At 46.0% G+C, this 18,425-nt stretch overlaps 1 protein-coding gene across 15 annotated transcripts in view; it reads left to right on the top strand.

Annotated features, from left to right (window-relative positions):
• PCNT (pericentrin) overlaps window positions 1–18,425 on the top strand; it is an 820,497-nt gene that overhangs the window by 379,126 nt on the left and 422,946 nt on the right. For all 15 annotated transcript variants that reach the window (XR_004539480.1, XR_004539479.1, XR_004539483.1 and 12 more), the window contains 2 exons: window positions 3,397–3,619; window positions 10,023–10,161. Coding sequence is in view for 5 of the 15 variants with exons in the window: in XM_033944852.1 (XP_033800743.1) it covers window positions 3,397–3,619; window positions 10,023–10,161 (362 nt within the window). In the remaining 10 variants the exon portion in view is untranslated. The remainder of the gene's footprint in view (window positions 1–3,396; window positions 3,620–10,022; window positions 10,162–18,425) is intronic.

An 18,425-nucleotide genomic window follows, 5' to 3' on the forward strand; every position in this document is an offset into this window, starting at 1 on the left:
AACTTATGAGTACAACTGTATGTTCTCAGTAACAGTTCTGCTGCAAAGTCTTATCTTTTCACAACAAATGGATTAAGTGTGACTCACATTTCTCAGACAAAAGTATCTGAACCAATTGGAGTTTTAGGCCCTTCACTGTGCATCCCAGGATGCACCAGGAAGGGGGCCTAAGACTCTGATTGGCCCAGCTACCTAAGGCCCCTCTTATGGGAGGGGATCTTAGGTATCTGGACTAATCAGGGCCTTAGGCCCCTCCCCAGTGCATCTTAGGATGCACTAGGAAGGAGAAGGCCCGCCATTTTGAAGAGATTTCCAAAGCAGGAGTGAGTGGGCTTCCCTCCTGCCTCTCACTTTTTGTGACAGATCTGTTGTTTTTTTCCAGGACGTTATTAGCCAAATTTAGTGCATGCCTTGATGATATTAGGCCATTGATTGGAGTGCTAATTTCAATATTAATGACCTTATTTTAATACTGATGAGATCATTTGCATGGGAGAGTAAGAGAATGAATGAAAGCACAGAAAAGCGCACGTGAGCCATTGTGTACATTGGGTTGACAAACTAGGTTGTCACTGAACCAATTCAAACTGGTTTAGCAACAATCATTAGACAATTGGAGAGCTTAATGCATCTGAGTCTTAGTAAGTTTATCAGTGCTGTGTACAATCCATGCCCAAGTTCAGTAAACAGTCTCTGTGATTGGTTAAATGGTATTAGCAGCACCAATCAGAAACTCACTATCTTGTGGACATCAGATGTGTAGTGTCTTTAGAAATAAATCTGGGTTAGAAACCTCAGGCTGGAGGCTGGTTTGAACCAGTACACAGAAAATAAATATGCTGTTCTGGATTCTTCGCAGAGGAAGAATGGAAAACTGCAGTGTCACAGGCTCATAGAGCTTTGTAGTAGATTATGTTTGATTCTGCTGCACGCAAAAGACTGGTTAGGCTGTTGTCCTACAGTACCGTATTTTCACGCAAATAACACGCACCCGTATAAAACGCGCACACGGATATAGCGCGCAGAAATCACGATGATTTGCACAAAAACTTTGATATACCGCGCTCACGGGTATACCGCGCATGCTGCCCGATGCTCCTTTCGCCCGCCCTGACTTTCCGTGCGCTGTCCCGACTCTCCGTTCACCCCCCCTGACTTCCGTGCACTGTCCCCCCTTGAAGGTCTGTCCCCATCCTGAAAGCCTGATGCCCCCCCCCCGACGTCCGATACATCCCTCCCCCCCCCCGAAGGACCGCCGACTCCCCAACAATATCGGGCCAGGAGGGAGCCCAAATCCTCCTGGCCACGGCGACCCCCTAACCCCACCCCGCACTACATTACGGGCAGGAGGGATCCCAGGCCCTCCTGCCCTCGACGCAAACCCCCCCCCCCCCCAAGAACCTCCGACCGCCCCCCAGCCGACCCGCGATCCCCCTGGCGACCCCCACGACCCCCCCACCCCCCCTTCCCCGTACCTTTGGTAGTTGGGCCAGAAGGGAGCCCAAACCCTCCTGGCCACGGCGACCCCCTAACCCCACCCCGCACTACATTACGGGCAGGAGGGATCCCAGGCCCTCCTGCCCTCGACGCAAACTGTACCTTTGGTAGTTGGGCCAGAAGGGAGCCCAAACCCTCCTGGCCACGGCGACCCCCTAACCCCACCCCGCACTACATTACGGGCAGGAGGGATCCCAGGCCCTCCTGCCCTCGACGCAAACCCCCCTCCCCCCCAAGAACCTCCGACCGCCCCCCAGCCGACCCGCGATCCCCCTGGCGACCCCCACGACCCCCCCACCCTCCTTCCCCGTACCTTTAGTAGTTGGCCGGACAGACGGGAGCCAAACCCGCCTGTCCGGCAGGCAGCCAACGAAGGAATGAGGCCGGATTGGCCCATCCATCCTAAAGCTCCGCCTACTGGTGGGACCTAAGGCGCGTGGGCCAATCAGAATAGGCCCTGGAGCCTTAGGTCCCACCTGGGGGCGCGGCCTGAGGCACATGGTCGGGTTGGGCCCATGTGCCTCAGGCCGCGCCCCCAGGTGGGACCTAAGGCTCCAGGGCCTATTCTGATTGGCCCACGCGCCTTAGGCCCCACCAGTAGGCGGAGCTTTAGGATGGATGGGCCAATCCGGCCTCATTCCTTCGTTGGCTGCCTGCCGGACAGGCGGGTTTGGCTCCCGTCTGTCTGGCCAGGGGGATCGCGGGTCGGCTGGGGGGCGGTCGGAGGTTCTTGGGGGGGAGGGGGGTTTGCGTCGAGGGCAGGAGGGCCTGGGATCCCTCCTGCCCGTAATGTAGTGCGGGGTGGGGTTAGGGGGTCGCCGTGGCCAGGAGGGTTTGGGCTCCCTTCTGGCCCAACTACCAAAGGTACGGGGAAGGGGGGTGGGGGGGTCGTGGGGGTCGCCAGGGGGATCGCGGGTCGGCTGGGAGGCGGTCGGAGGTTCTTGGGGGGGAGGGGGGTTTGCGTCGAGGGCAGGAGGGCCTGGGATCCCTCCTGCCCGTAATGTAGTGCGGGGTGGGGTTAGGGGGTCGCCGTGGCCAGGAGGGTTTGGGCTCCCTTCTGGCCCGATATTGTCGGGAAGTCGGCGGTCGTTCGGGGTGGGGGTGCGAGTGGTCCTGCCGGGGGGGGGGATGTATCGGACGTCGGGGAGTCGGCCGGGCAAGAGGGCTTGGGCTCCCTCTTGCTCCGATCGTGGATGCGGGTGTGGGTGGGAGCGCGTGCGAGCGGTCGTTCGGGGTGGGGGTGCGAGTGGTCCTGCCGGGGGGGGGGATGTATCGTACGTCGGGGAGTCGGCCGGGCAAGAGGGCTTGGGCTCCCTCTTGCTCCGATCGTGGATGCGGGTGCGGATGGGAGCGCGTGCGAGCGGTCGTTCGGGGTGGGGGTGCGAGCGGTCCTGCTGGGGGGGTGAATCGGGCGTCGGGCGGGGTGGGAACTATGTTTTAAAACTTTGGTATACCGCGCTCACGCATATAACGCGCGAGGGGTATGCGCGGTAGGTAAAAACGCGTATAACGCGCGCGTTATATGCGTGAAAATACGGTAAATATATTCCTGCCTATCTGGACCATCCTGCCATGTGCCTAATCTCTCCACAACATTCCAGTCCAGGCTCTGACACATGTCTAAACTTGTAGGACAACAAATTAAACAGTAACTTGCAGGGTAAAGACATTTTCTCCATTATGTCTGATTTGTGGCTGTCTATTTAATAATTGTCCATTTTGTAGTTTTGGTTCAAAGATCTGTCTCAGCACTAGATAACTTTATTTATTTGCTGATTTGTTTGGGTGAAAGTGATGGAAGAAATCCAGGTTTAAGTGAGGAAAAGAAAAAAAAAACAGTTGATGGTTGTTGGAGAGCTGTAGCACCATGATGAGAACTGCGTTTTCTCTGTCTTCTAGTTGAATTATTGGAGTACAAACTTCAGCAGGAGATGTCCATGGTGAATGATCTGCAATGCTCCCTTAGCTGTCAGCAGGAAAAGTTGGCAGAACAGTTCCAGCACTTAAAGGAGGAACAGACAACCACTTCAAACCTACAGGATGAATTATGGCACAATAAACAAGAAGTTGAGAGGCTGTTGTCATCCCATCAGGCACTGCAGCATGAAATCAGCAGACTAAGGTATAGCAGGGGTCTGTAACCTGTGGCTCTGCCATGTAGGCAGTGTAATATAGCAATGCAAGGCAAACAGTAAAAATGCAAGAGATACCTGCAGGGGAGGGGGCTGAGAAAGAATACCTGTTACAGATAAAAGGGTTTAAAGGTAAGAGAAATTAATGGAAATAAAGGAGAGATTGAATTTGTGTGTGTGTATATGGGGGTGGGGGGTGATTGAGAAAATCTTACTTGGACACAAGGGGGTTTGAGTGAAAGCAACATCTGAGAATGGATATGTGGTGAATTAAATGAGGATCCTAATTTACAATAGGGAGCAGCTCTTAAAATATTTTAAATAAAGAAAATGTTATGTTTGTGGGCTTATCCTGCCAAATCCTTCTAAGCAGAGTTCAGGGTGGATTACAGTAAACAGTCAAACATAGAACATGGCAGCAGATTAAGGCCAAATGGCCCATCTAGTCTGCCCGTCCATAGTAACCATTATCTGTTTCTCTCTCTGAGAGATCCCATATGCCTATTCCAGACCCTCTTGAATTCAGACAACAGTCTCTGTTGCCACCACCTCTTCCAGGAGACTGTTCCACGCATCTACCACCCTTTCTGTAAAAAAGTATTTCCTCAGATTACTCCGGAGCCTATTGCCTCTTAACTTCATCCTATGCCCTCTCATTGCAGTTTCCTTTCAAATGAAATAGACTCAACTCATGCACATTTATATTATGTAGATATTTAAACATCTCTATCATATCTCCCCTCCCATCTTTCCTCCAAAGTATATAGATTGAAATCTTTATGTCTGTCCCCATACATTACATTATATTAGAGATTTCTATTCCGCCATTACCTTGCAGTTCAAGGTGGATTACAAAAGAATTATCAAGGAAGTATTACAAAAAGATCTTACCAAAAAGAGACTTGGTCATTTTCAAAGAGAGTAAGAAATGAGTATGATTATTTGTTTAGGGTAGTGGCTTTAGTGAGAGGTGGTGTTTGATACTTGCAGTGTTATTTCTTTTTCAGGTATTTCTTGAATAGTATGGTATTTATTTCTTTTCTAAAAGTTTTGTAGTCTAGGGATGCTGTCAGTAGATACTGAGTTGTTTAGGGTTTTTTTTTTCTCTTGAACTGTTACTTAGTACAATTGGAAGCCTTATAAAGAAGGAATGGACTATGTGAGTCAACCTGGACATTGTCTTTTGCCCAGTAGAGCTGAGAACTGGCCAGGAAGGAAACACCCAGGAAAGCTGGGTTAAAGACTGTGTTTGTAGTGTTTGGAAACTGGTATAATGAAGTTTTGTAATTTTTTTTTCCTCTACTTACCAAGAATAGGCTTGTTAACTACATGCTTGCGGGAATAGTTAGTTAGTTAGTTTTATAGCCCGTCCTCCTCAGGAGCCCAGAATGCATTACAGTGTTACATTAACAATATTTTGGAGATACAGGATTTGGGTACATTCACAGTATACTGGTTACAGAATTGCATTTACAATATTTCAGAGACTCTGACTTTGGGTGCAATCACAACATACTGGAGATTTTGATAGGATTACAGAGGTGCCTTTACAATTTGACTGAAGATGTTAGACTAGTGGTAGGCCTTAGAGGGGTACATTCATAATGCATTGAAGGCATATAGAGATATAATCATAAAGAAATGGGGGCATTGGATTGGGTCCATTCACCCTATTCTTGGGCCATGAATTAAGAGTCTTATAAAATAGTTCCCTACTGTCAGCAATGAATTTTAGGTAAATGATTTCAGATTTAGGTTGCTAAAGTCTGGTCTTTAAGGTCTCAAGGCTTGTGTGTGATTGTTAGAGAACAGTATCGCTTTTACTGATTTCTGAAAAGGTATTGAAATTGCTATAGTTTTGAAGAACTCGTTTAGGGGAAAGGAACCTGTATTTTGTGACACTCAGTGTTGCTTTCTAAGCAAAAAGAATTAAACAGGTTCTAAGGATTCTCCAACTCAGAGCTTAGCAATTGAAATACGTGCCTAAAGCAGTGGAGGCTTTTCTTTTTGTGTTGTATTTTGATTCCCTTTCCTTTGGGAAGCATTTTTACTTATGGATTAAACTGGGATCTGCCCTGGTGAAGAGGACTTACCTGAGACTGAAAGCCCAGGTACAATTAAAAGGGATTTGCATTTCTTTGAACAGTGTTTTGTTTTTGTGTGTTTTCATGAAAATTGGCTAACCTAGACTAAATTAAAACTTAGTTTTATAAACCGGATCATCAGCCAATTTGGAGCTCAATTCGGTTAACATAAAGAAAAGGAAAAATACAAAAGAACCAGACAAGAGAGAACTAAAGCAGGAGAGGTAGAAATAGTTAATTTCCAAAGTGCTTGGCAAACAGAATTGTCTTCAAAGCCTTCCTGAATGATAAGAAGGGGCCTAAGCTTCTTAATGAAAGCAGCAAGTTATTCCAGAGCTCTGTCAATTTGAAGGAGAAAGAATGACTAAATTGCTTAATAGATTTACTTTTACCCCTAAGAGAGGGAAATTTTAATTTCTGAGAGCTTCTGGCCAGGTGAGATCTACACACATTCCAATCCAAAGGGACAAGAATAGTAAAGAAGCCAAATAAAATCTTAAATGCAATACAGATGCATTTAAATTGAATTCTCAAGTGTATTTCTCTGAGCAATGGGGACACATGGTCAAACTTACTCTTGCCAAAAATGAGTCTAATAGCGATATTCTGTATCAGCTGGAGTCTCTGCAGACTAGCCTTGGAAAGCCCACATACATTGAATTGCAGTAGTCCATACGTGCTAGAATGATTGATTGAACCAAGATTGGAGAAATGCTGTTGATGAAAAAGCGCTCAAACTTTCCGCAATACACGGAGACTGAAAACACATTTTTTTACAAGAGAATTAACTTGATCCTTAAATGTAAATGAAGAATCAGAGAACGCCTAATACTGAAGAGGAATACTCAATTTTCAGAGACTTTCCCGAGTCTAAGTTCACAACAGAAGGGAGGGAGTCTAATTTTGGGCCCAAACAAAGGAGTTTTAAAGATCGCTCCTTGAAAGTCCAGTTTAATGGTTCTACCTCCGACACAACTATGGGAATCTCACAAGGTTCCATTCTTTCCCCTATGTTGTTTAATATCTTCCTCGCTCCACTTATCACATTAGGGTTCTCTATCTTTGCTTACATGGATGATATTCAACTTACCCACCCTGTTGATCTGGACAACCCTGCAGATATTTCATCTATTAACTTGAAACTGGAACAAATCAGCCATTGGTTAAGCACAAATATGTTAGCCCTCAACATCAGTAAAACCAAAGTAATGATTTTCCCAATCAAAGATGGTCTTACCCTTCCCTTCCCCATAACAATAAAATCAGTTTCAGTTCAGTTAGTCACCTCTATTAAACTTCATGGTGTTACTTTTGACGGAAAACTCTCGTTCCATGAACAAATAAGTTCAATAGTTAAAAAATGTTTCTACTGTCTTTGAATGATTAGATCTCTTGTCATCTTATTAGATCAATCTTCATTAAATATTCTTATTCATTCGCTCATTATTTCATGTATAGATTACAGTAATGCACTATGCAAAGGAATCACTAAGAAAGAAATAAAACGTCTTCAAAATACGACCATTAAAATTATTTCAAAAGCATGAAAATACGATCATGTCACACCTCTTTTGATCAATGCTCATTGGCTGCCTATAGATCATCAAATTTTCTATAAAATAATGTTACTGACATACAAGACCATAACCTCCAGCCAACCTGATTTTATTAACAGGCTACTTATCCCCCATACCCCCCATCATACATTATGCTCATCCAATCAAAACTTGCTATCCATCCCTTCTTTAAGATACATTAACACTATGCGTACTAGCATTTTTTCTGTTACGGCCCTTACCATCTGGAATTCAGCACCAAATTATATAAGAGAAATTACATCCCTTGATAAATTTAAAAGTAACTTGAAGGCCTTTCTTTTTAAAGACGCTTTCGGTGTATAATAGTCCTTCTAAGGACGGTAATAGAAATCTGTTCCTTGCCATTTTTTAATCATTTTAGCCTATTTTACAAAATACTAAACTATTGATTTTATTGTTCCCTTCCTTTTGTTTTGGTCCTTCTCCCCCTCTTTCTCTTTATACAAATTGTATTTCTACCCTTTTCCATCCTGTATCGGTAAGTTAATGTTTGTCAGTGCGTTTGATTGTTTGTAGCATTATTTGTAATTTGTTTTGAACGTACGCTGTTTTTATACTTTGTTGTTATATTATGTAAAACCGCTTTGAATTTTGATAAGGTGGTATATCAAATTTTCAAATAAACCTAAACCTGAAATCTGTCTTAGAAGCATTTAACTTCATCTGAACCATCAGTGCCCAGGACTGTAGTTTAGCAAAACAAAGGTTAATATTAGATGTCAAGTTAACTAAATCGGATCAACCTCAAGTAGTATAAAAATATCATCAGCGTAAGTCAGTAATGTAACATAGTAACATAGTAGATGACGGCAGATAAAGACCCGAATGGTCCATCCAGTCTGCCCAACCTGATTCAATTTAAATTTTTTTATTTTATTTTATTTTTTTAAATTTTTCTTCTTAGCTATTTCTGGGCAAGAATCCAAAGCTTTACCCAGTGCTGTGCTTGGGTTCCAACTGCCAAAATCTCTGTTAAGACTTACTCCAGCCCATCTACACCCTCCCAGCCATTGAAGCCCTCCCCTGCCCATCCTCCACCAAACGGCCATACACAGACACAGACCGTGTAAGTCTGCCCAGTACTGGCCTAGTTCAATATTTAATATTATTGTCTGATTCTAGATCCTCTGTGTTCATCCCACGCTTCTTTGAACTCAGTCACAGTTTTACTCTCCACCACCTCTCTCGGGAGCACATTCCAGGCATCCACTACCCTCTCCGTAAAGTAGAATTTCCTAACATTGCCCCTGAATCTACCAACCCTCAACCTCAAATTATGTCCTCTGGTTTTACCATTTTCCTTTCTCTGGAAAAGATTTGTTCTACGTTAATACCCTTCAAGTATTTCAACGTCTGAATCATATCTCCCCTGTCTCTCCTTTCCTCTAGGGTATACATATTCAGGGCTTCCAGTCTCTCCTTATATGTCTTCTGGCGCAAGCCTCCTATCATTTTCGTCGCCCTCCTCTGGACCACCTCAAGTCTTCTTACGTCTTTCGCCAGATACGGTCTCCAAAACTGAACACAATACTCCAAGTGGGGCCTCACCAATGACCTGTACAGGGGCATCAACACCTTCTTTCTTCTACTGACCATGCCTCTCTTTATACAGCCCAGCATCCTTCTGGCAGCAGCCACTGCCTTGTCACACTGTTTTTTCGCCTTTAGATCTTCGGACACTATCACCCCAAGGTCCCTCTCCCCGTCCGTGCATATCAGCTTCTCCCCTCCCAGCATATACGGTTCCTTCCTATTATTAATCCCCAAATGCATTACTCTGCATTTCTTTGCATTGAATTTTAGTTGCCAGGCATTAGACCATTCCTCTAACTTTTGCAGATCCTTTTTCATATTTTCCACTCCCTCTTCGGTGTCTACTCTGTTACAAATCTTGGTATCATCTGCAAAAAGGCACACTTTTCCTTCTAACCCTTCAGCAATGTCACTCACATACATATTGTTTCTCAGGCATTCAGATCGTAGTATTTCAATGAGCTCATATAAATGTTAAATAAGATCGGGGACAGTGGGGAGCCCTGGGGAACACCGCAGGAGGCCCACCAAGAATTTGAAGGTCAGAATAAAAACTGATGACTGCAATTTGAATGTTTTCCTTGAAGACATTTCATTCACTGCACAGTTTTCTTCAGTAGCACTAGGCGATCATTTAGACTGGACTTGCCTGAAGGGTTTCCTAATTTTCCAGGGGAATATGTCCAGATCGTATTGAGCCGCTGCTAGCATTGCCCGCTGTCTTAGGGGCCTAGCACGCGACAACAGTTGATGATAACCCCACACACACTAACGCAGATTCATAAAAGCGGCGGTTAGATAATTTAGATAAATGTAAACAAATAAATTATTGAGGTTTAAGGTTGAATTTTGTCTACATTTATTTAAGTTTGTGGTTACTTGTAGTTGTATTTTCCTATGTAGGGGCCTTTATGTGAATATGTTAGCTTTGGGATATATACTTTACAGATATTTGTATAATGTTTAGTGACTTATGAGTTAGCTGATGGGGAGGGAGGGTGAACAGCCTTTTTAGATTGGGTCACCATGATAACCCAAATTTCAAACCTCAGTTTATATTCAAGTCAGCCTTTTTCCCCCGTTTTGGAGGGAAAAAAGGATACCTCTGTTTATATTTGGATCAGTTTATATTTGCGTATATACGGTATTAGTAAATTGTTTCATTCCTTTTATTGCAGTTACACATTAAAGAGTAAGGAACAGGATCTAGTGGCAGCTGTCCAAAGCTTTCAGAGAGAACATGAAAAAAGAAAAGAATGGATTGAACAGGATCAACATCAAACCCAACAAGAGGATCAGAAAGGAAATACAGTAAAGGTAACATTGCTGAGGGGGAAAGCAGCTAAACCCATGCTCCCAGCTCTCTCTGTATTAGAAAGAATGTGAAGAAGGGAATTAAGACATCCAAGTTGGGACATGAAAAATTAGCACATTATTTTACAAGGACTCTCAAAAACAGAGCCTTTTGTAAAATCTGTATAAGATTTTACTGTATAAGATCTGTATAAGATTGTACTTGCGAAAAAAAGCTTCATATGGAAACAAATGTACAGCTTATTGCCCACATCTGAATGGGAGCAGGTTTGTGAAATCACTGTTCAGAACAGCATCCATTCCCCCTTATGCCCCGTTCTCTTGTCCCATAACAGCAGTAACACCCTACCTGAAGTCCCCCTGACAGTTCCCATCCTCTGATTCTACTGTGAGGTCCTTGTGGTGTAGTGGGAGCAGGAGGAATCCCTACTTGCTCTAGGTTCAAAATAGTGCCTGTAGTCCCTAGTGATATATATATATATTTATATATATATATTTTAGTTCCATATTTTATTGAATTTCTTAGAATAACAGTCATAAGAACAAATACGAAAGGAGATGTATCACAGCAATGTTATACAATGGTTTCATGTTTGGTTTTATAAGAGGTACAATACATAATTTTTTTTTTCAAATGAAAGCTTTTATTGAAAAATATACTGAAGTATACAGCAGTAATACACAGCTTCAGCAAAGCACAAAGGAAAAGTCAACAGTGCAAACAACAAAGTAAACAATGGTTATAGCCCCAACATGTCAAAGAAAAACCAACCACAAATCCAGCAAAACCACAGCAAAGTCCCCCCTCCCATCCCCCCCAGGGATAAAGCACAATGCACACACCGCCCTTTTGGGTAAGGATCTCCCAACCTCACCTTTAAAAAAGTTATCATAGGGTCTCGTCCTGTCCCACACTCCCAATTAAACATCCAATCCAACCCCCCACTCCCCCCTCCCACCAATCCCTATAGAAGCCCGAAATCTACGCCAAATATTAGCATAGCCATGATGTTTGCCATGTCGCAAAGCCGTTAACTGATAAAGGAGCTGCCAGGTAATTAAGCGCTGTTCCACCATATGCCAAGTGGGGGAGTGCCCCTGATTCCACAGCGATGCTAGTGCCAACCGGGCAGCAGTGAAGGCTAACTTGCAAAATAAAGAGTCACCCCAATCAAGATCCAATTGGTACCAAAATAACAGGGCATGTCTCCAGTCTACCGGAACCCGCACAGCGAGAATCCGGGAAACTCGAGAGAACACCTCAATCCAGAAACTGCTCACTCTCCCACAATACCACCACATATGCATATAGGTTCCCACCTCCCCACATCCCCTCCAACAAAAAGCACTCATCCCCCCATGCCATCGAGCTAGAACCTGGGGAGTATAATACCACTGGAATAGAACTTTATACCCATTTTCTACTACCAACGCTGCAATACCCGCTGAAGCAACCTCTCTCCAGATGTCGCCCCAAGTATCTAAAGAGATAGCTGATTCCCAATCCCCTTCCCAAGCCAACATATAAGGCAAGGGCCGAGCCCCCCGACTATTAAGACACCGATATATAGCAGACAAAGCACCCTTCCGGAGAGTCGGGCCTAGCAGCAACTCAAAGGGGGTCTTACCCGCCCGTAAGTCCCTCAGTGCCCCCGAGGCCCGCAAGTAGTGAACAACCTGTAAGTAGGGAAACAGATCACGAGCTAGAAGATCATAACGGCCCTGTAGTTCAGCAAAAGGCCTAATACCGCCCAAGAGTGGATCCCACAATTGACCCACACACACCAAGCCATGAGCCTCCCACCTAGCAAACACACCCTCTCCCCGACCAGGCTCAAAGGCCACATTATAACGCAGCGGTGTATACCAAGAATGGCGCTTACCCAGCAACAAACTTCTCCGGGTCATATTCCAGACCCGCAGGGCTGTATCTACGGAGGATAGGACTCGCTCGGGCCGAATCCTCTCAGGCACCCAGGGCTGATGCAACAGGGGCACCCCCGCAGACATGCGTTGTTCAAGCTCCACCCACGGCTTCGGGTCTTGCGCTTGCCACTCTAAAAGGGCTCGCAACTGTGCAGCCTGATAATATTTCACCACATTAGGAACAGCCAAACCCCCATCGCTCCTACCCAAGCACATAACCGACCTACTCACCCGAGGCCTCCGACCAGCCCAAATAAAAGTAAAAATGTGCCGCTGCACCCCCTCCAATACGCGCCTATTCACCCAGAGAGGCAACACCTGGAATAAGAACAGAAGACGAGGCAAAATCATCATTTTCACTATCTCCACCCGTCCCAACCAGGAAAAAAATTGATCATTCCAGCTTGTCAAATCCCGCTGTATACGTCGAAAAAGTGGGGGAAAATTAAGATCATAGATCTCCGTTCCCGGTGGGCCAAAATAAACCCCAAGATAGCGCATAGACTGTTGTACCCAACGAAACGGAAACCGTGCCTGAAGATAATTCACTCTATCCAGGGGTAAATTGATATTGAGTAGCTCAGATTTCCCGACATTAACACGAAACCCCGACACCCGTCCGAACTCCTCCAGTTACCGCAAGATAGCTGCCAGGGAGGTCTCAGGATCCTCCACCGTGAAGAGAAGATCATCCGCAAACAGAGACAACTTATAGCTACTGCCCGGCACCGTTATTCCCCTGACTTCCCGATTCATCCGCACCCTCTGTGCCAGAGGTTCCACCGTCAAGGCAAAGAGGAGCGGAGAAAGTGGACACCCCTGCCTCGTCCCCCTGCCCAAAGAAAAAGTATCAGAATAACCCCCATTCACCTTAATACATCCCACAGGATTAGTGTAGAGGATACGAATCCATTCCTGCATACGAGGTCCCAAACCAACAGAATCTAAAACCCGAAACAGAAAAGGCCAGGAAACCCTGTCAAAAGCTTTTTCGGCGTCGACCGACAAGAATACCGCTTCCCGACCACCACCCCTAGCCCTCTCGAATAAATTATAAACCCGCCGCGTATTATCCCCTACCTGTCTCCCCACCACAAAGCCCGATTGGTCCGGATGTATCAATCTAGGAATCCAGCTCATCAGTCTGTCCGCTAAAATCCGCGTAAAGATCTTCGTATCCACCCCCAACAAAGATATCGGTCTATAGGATGCACATTGCAGGGGATCTTTCCCCTCCTTAGCCAATACCGTAACTCCAGCCAAGCGCATAAAAAACGGAAGCGCACAGTTACCCTCCATAGAATTAAGAAAGCCAAGCAGGGGAGGTAATAACAAATCCTGAAACCGCTTATAATAACGAACTGTAAAGCCGTCCATCCCAGGCGACTTGCCTAGCTTCATTGAGCTCAAAGCGCCCCGAGCCTCGAGCAACGTGAGGGGACGATCCAACCGGGCCACATCCGCCTGCGCAATCCTAGGGAGCTCCGCCGAAGCTAAATAGCTGTCGATATCATGCGCGGACTCAGCCCCTTCCGGCGAATAGAGGTGCGAGTAAAACTCTACAAAACGAGCTCGAATATCATCATCTTTACGCAATAACTCTCCAGAGGCCGCCTGAACAGACAAAATTTGATTACGCGTCTGTCGTACTTTCAATCGATGGGCCACCAATCTGCTAGCTTTATTAGAGAACTCGAAGTATCTCTGTTGCAGTAGCTGCAGATTGAAGCGTAAGCGCTCCAGATCCAACGCCTGGAGATCACGACGCGCCTGGAATAAATGGCCACGCAGTATCGCATCCCACGGTCGGCGCTTATGGAGACTCTCCAAGCTCCCAATAGTATGTATCAAGGCCGCCGCCTCTGCCCTACGTGCACGCTGCCGAGCAGAGGCCAAAGCAATCAATCTGCCCCTTAGGGTAGCCTTCAAACCCTCCCAAACCGCCTCCTGCGAGGCCCCGCATTCCAAGTTCAGCTCCAAATATTCCCGTAACCACCCCTCGATCTGTACTACAACGTCTGGGTCATCAAGGAGACTGTCATTAAAACGCCAAAATTTCCGGCCCGAACTACCCCCCTCCCCACGGAACCTAGTCCAAACAGGGGCATGATCCGACCAGGTAATTGACTCTATACCCGCCGACTCCACCCGACTGAGCAATCCCCTTTCAACAAATACAGCATCTATTCTTGAGTATGTGGAGTGCAACCCCGAAAAATACGTGTAATCCCTATCTAGGGGATGTAGCCAGCGCCACCCATCCACCACATTCAGAGCGGTCAGCGCCTCCTTCAACATCTTACGCTCCCTCCCACCATAATGATCCGCCCTCCCTGAATTATCCAAACGTGGAGTAACAGTAAGATTAAAATCCCCCCCCAAAACCAAGGCACCCCCCTTAAACCTAAGAATTCGAGGCACCAAATCCCGAAAGAAGGCCCCCTGGCCCTCATTGGGGGCATAGACATTAACCATGATTATAAGCACCCCTCAATAAGAATTTACAGCATAATATACCTGCCCTGAGGATCCCTGACTACCCGTTGTACTTCGCTCCAAAGCCCCTTACATAGCAGAATCCCCACCCCACCCTTCTTAGACGTACCCACCTTAGAGGCCCAAAAGGACTGGGGAAAGTGGGAATCTCGGACTAGATATTCATGGGTTGAAAGCAGATGGGTTTCCTGTACAAAACAGACGTCTGCTTTCAAGCGGATCAATTCCCTAAAGAAAGCCCTTCTCTTATTAGGAGAGTTAAGACCCCGGACATTGTAAGAGACCAACCTAAACCCACCCATATTTTAAAATCCACCAACTAGATGCAGACCCTACCCAAACATTAGTCTCCCTGTGTCCCCCTTCCCCCCCACCTCCCCCCTCCCCCCTAGTTCCCATGTGAGAGTCCATAGATCTCTCACCAACATACAAGGAAGAAAACAATCCCCGAAGCCCATGACACAGAATCCCACAACCAAACATGAACTATCAAAGGAACAAACACTGCGAGCTCAGACTCAAACACACCAGCCCCCCCCCGCTCCCCACAGCACAACAGCAACTCAACATCTTCTCTCCCCCCCCACCCCTCCCACCACTCCATCAGGCCCCACCACATCACCATACCTCCCCACCCTCTATATCTTGCTCAGTCCACACGAGTCCCCCTGAAGCTCCAAACTGCAATCAGAACTCAGGAGCACAGTCATCAGGGGTGGAGAGTGCCCCACCAAGAGGTATATCCCCCAGGATAGTAGAGGAAGGAGTGTGTATTAAGGCAAAAGGTGTCAGTCCACCATCAAGGAAGACCACTTGAAGATGAAGCAGCAGCTTGAGGTAAAGGTCCCCCTCCACGACCTCCCCTCCCACTCCGGGAACCACGACCCGCTCGTTGCCATCTGGAGGCAGCAGAGAGTCCCCCTCGTATGGACTCTGCACTCAGAGGGGGAGCAGGATCTTCAGGAACTTCAATACCTGCTCGCTGCAGCAGGGTCCGAGCTTCACGAACCGTGGTAACTCTAGTATGTACTCCATTAATGGTGATGACCACTCCAAACGGAAAAGTCCAACGATAGCGCAAATTGCTACGCTGTAGAGCCTTAGTCACTTCACGGAATGCCCGGCGCTTCTGGAGCGTGCCAGCCCCCAGGTCCTGATAGAATTCCAGCCGATGTCCTTCCCAGGTCACGGTGCCCAACTCTCTGGCTCGACGGAAGATCTGTTCTTTAAGCACGAAGCTCTGAAGGCACAGCACGATGTCTTTAGGCTGGTCAGAGGTGCGGGGCCCCAGCGCTCGATGGGCACGCTCCAGACCCGGCTCCAGGGTGTCATTCTGTAACAACCAGCGGAGTAAGGCAGTGATGGTAACCCGTATATCTTTATATTCCGGTAGGTCAGGGAGACCCCGCACCCGCAGGTTATTACGCCGAGTGCGGTTCTCCAGGTCCTCCACCTTATCCAAAAGAAGCTGGTGGTCTGCAGCCGCACTTTCCAAAGAGCGTTGCACTCCGGTCACATTCTCCTCGCAATTATCCATACGCATTTCCACGACTTCCACACGTGTGCCCACTTCCACCAGGTCTGTGCGTAACTCCTGCACCGCCACAGCCGAAATCTCGTTTTTAACTTCCGTGATCCAGTGTTGCATGTCACTTTTCGTGAGCGGTTCCGTGGGGGAGCTTTCCGGAACCGGCTCAGTCAACATGTCCGCTACCGCCGCCAGAGCCCCACTCAGGTGTGCCGCCTCGCCGCTGCTGGTGTCTAGGCCCACTCCACCACGTGCCGTCCGGCTCAGCGCCTGCTCCAAAGTGCGCTGGCCGGTTTTCTCTAGCGGCAATTTTTTGCGCGCTGCCATGGGGTCTGTGTGTCTCTCTCTCTCCACACCGCCGCCCGAAAAATAATTTTTGCTCGATTTTCACAGCGAATTTGATAGTTTATCGCTGGGCCCGAACGGAGCTCTCAGTTCAAGCTCCCGTTCGCATCGGTGACGTCCGTACAATACATAATTAACTAATCATGGTGCGTACAGACCCCCGAAGGCCCACCTGCCACTCTCCCACCACCCCTAACATAAGCAACTCTCATACAAAGAGAATAAATACATATATGTAGTATTAGCAATACATATCCACCAATTAAGATTACATACTATAATAACATTCTTCATGTACTGCTTTCTACGTAAGAGTGCACAGATAACCACATTTTTTATGTTTAGCCTTATGACCTCGCTTCTCAAGGATAGTTAATTCATATTTGCTTACTAGGCAGACTGAATTCCACCAGAACTGAAAACTTAGTAAAGAAGAATTTTTCCAAGCCCTCAATATAGATTGAAAAGCTATTGTTTGAATGGAAATCAATTGAAGCTGATCCTCAGAGATGTCCTCAGAGACACAAAATATACTAAAAATCACACCTCTGTACATTAAAGGAATAACTTTCTTTAATATTATTTGCACATGACTCCATATTTGCTGCCAATAGTTATGTACTATGGAGCAATGGAAAAGAATGTAGTTAAGAATACCTGTCATTTGACTGCATGACCAACATTTAGAAGAACACAGCATATTGATCTTATTTAATTTTATAGGAGTCCAGAGTATTTTCTGCACAGCAGGAAATACAGAGATTGTTTCACAGATGCTGAACGACAACAGTGGCGACATCTAACCCATATCCAGTTCCATTGGTCATCAGACAATTCAACTGCCAATTCTCTGGACCATATTCCCTTAAGACAATCAACTTTACTGTCTCATTGCAATTTCACCAACACTTTGTACCCACATGAAGCCTCATGCCCCACTGTATGAATTTTAGAACAGAGTTGGTATAGACTTGATATTTTACTAAGGATTTTCACTGGTGGTAGAGAACAAGCAATAGTGTGTGTCAGATTTATTAGTGGCCCCCACAATATTAGGTGGTAGGGGTTAAGTGAGAGGCGCCCTGACAAACGCCTGGTCCCAGGTTCAGTTCCCTCACTGAAGACTCACCAGGAAGTAGAATCAAAGAGGCACAGCCAGAGGTGATTGCATAAAGAATATATTATAGAAATAGTCTTACAGGAAAGCAATATTCTGAAGCATTACAATAATTAAGCATTACAATTAAGCAGAGAGCAAAGCAGTTTCCCTGCCTTACATAGTTCAGAGACAAAGAGACAGAGAGTCTGAAGTTCTAGGGAGAGCCAGAGAGAGAGAGAAAGAAAGGACAAGAGTGTCAAGAGCCAAGAGATAGATAGATAGATTGATAGATCAGAGAGGAGGCTTTTATACCTTAGAATCTTATTCTGAATATAGAAACTATTGTATGTCCCAGTATCTTTCTGTTTAGAATTTGTAAACTGTTTGAAACAATGGTTAATTTAATTGATAAAGGAGGGTGTGATACTTGCAAGCATGGTGGATGGGATTAGTCTCTGGCTTCTTTGTCCCATTCAAGCAGCCTATCTTCTTGATCTGTGCACCTGGACCCATTGTCCTAAGCACCCTCTTAATCAGACATTAACACCTTTTAGCTAGTCATGATTCAATCAGGGCTACTTAAAACATATCAGGGATACTTAAAACAGTTTCCCTGCCCTCAGGGTCTATCTGCATTCCCATGCCAGAGTCGGATTGATATAATTTCCCATAGGCCTTCGCTGACATAAGTAATGCCAACTGAAAATGCTGAATGGTAGCGATAGCTAGGCTGACAGTGTGCTGCAGCTGAGTCTATTTGAAACAATGTGCAAAGCAAACCATATATTTGCATCATAAGCTTGTAAAAGACATCAATTGATTAACAGATATAACATTTGGTATTGTATATATCTATTACGCATCCATTCTTCC

This window comes from Geotrypetes seraphini, chromosome 5, assembly GCF_902459505.1.
Source record: "Geotrypetes seraphini chromosome 5, aGeoSer1.1, whole genome shotgun sequence".
NCBI lineage: Eukaryota > Metazoa > Chordata > Amphibia > Gymnophiona > Dermophiidae > Geotrypetes > Geotrypetes seraphini.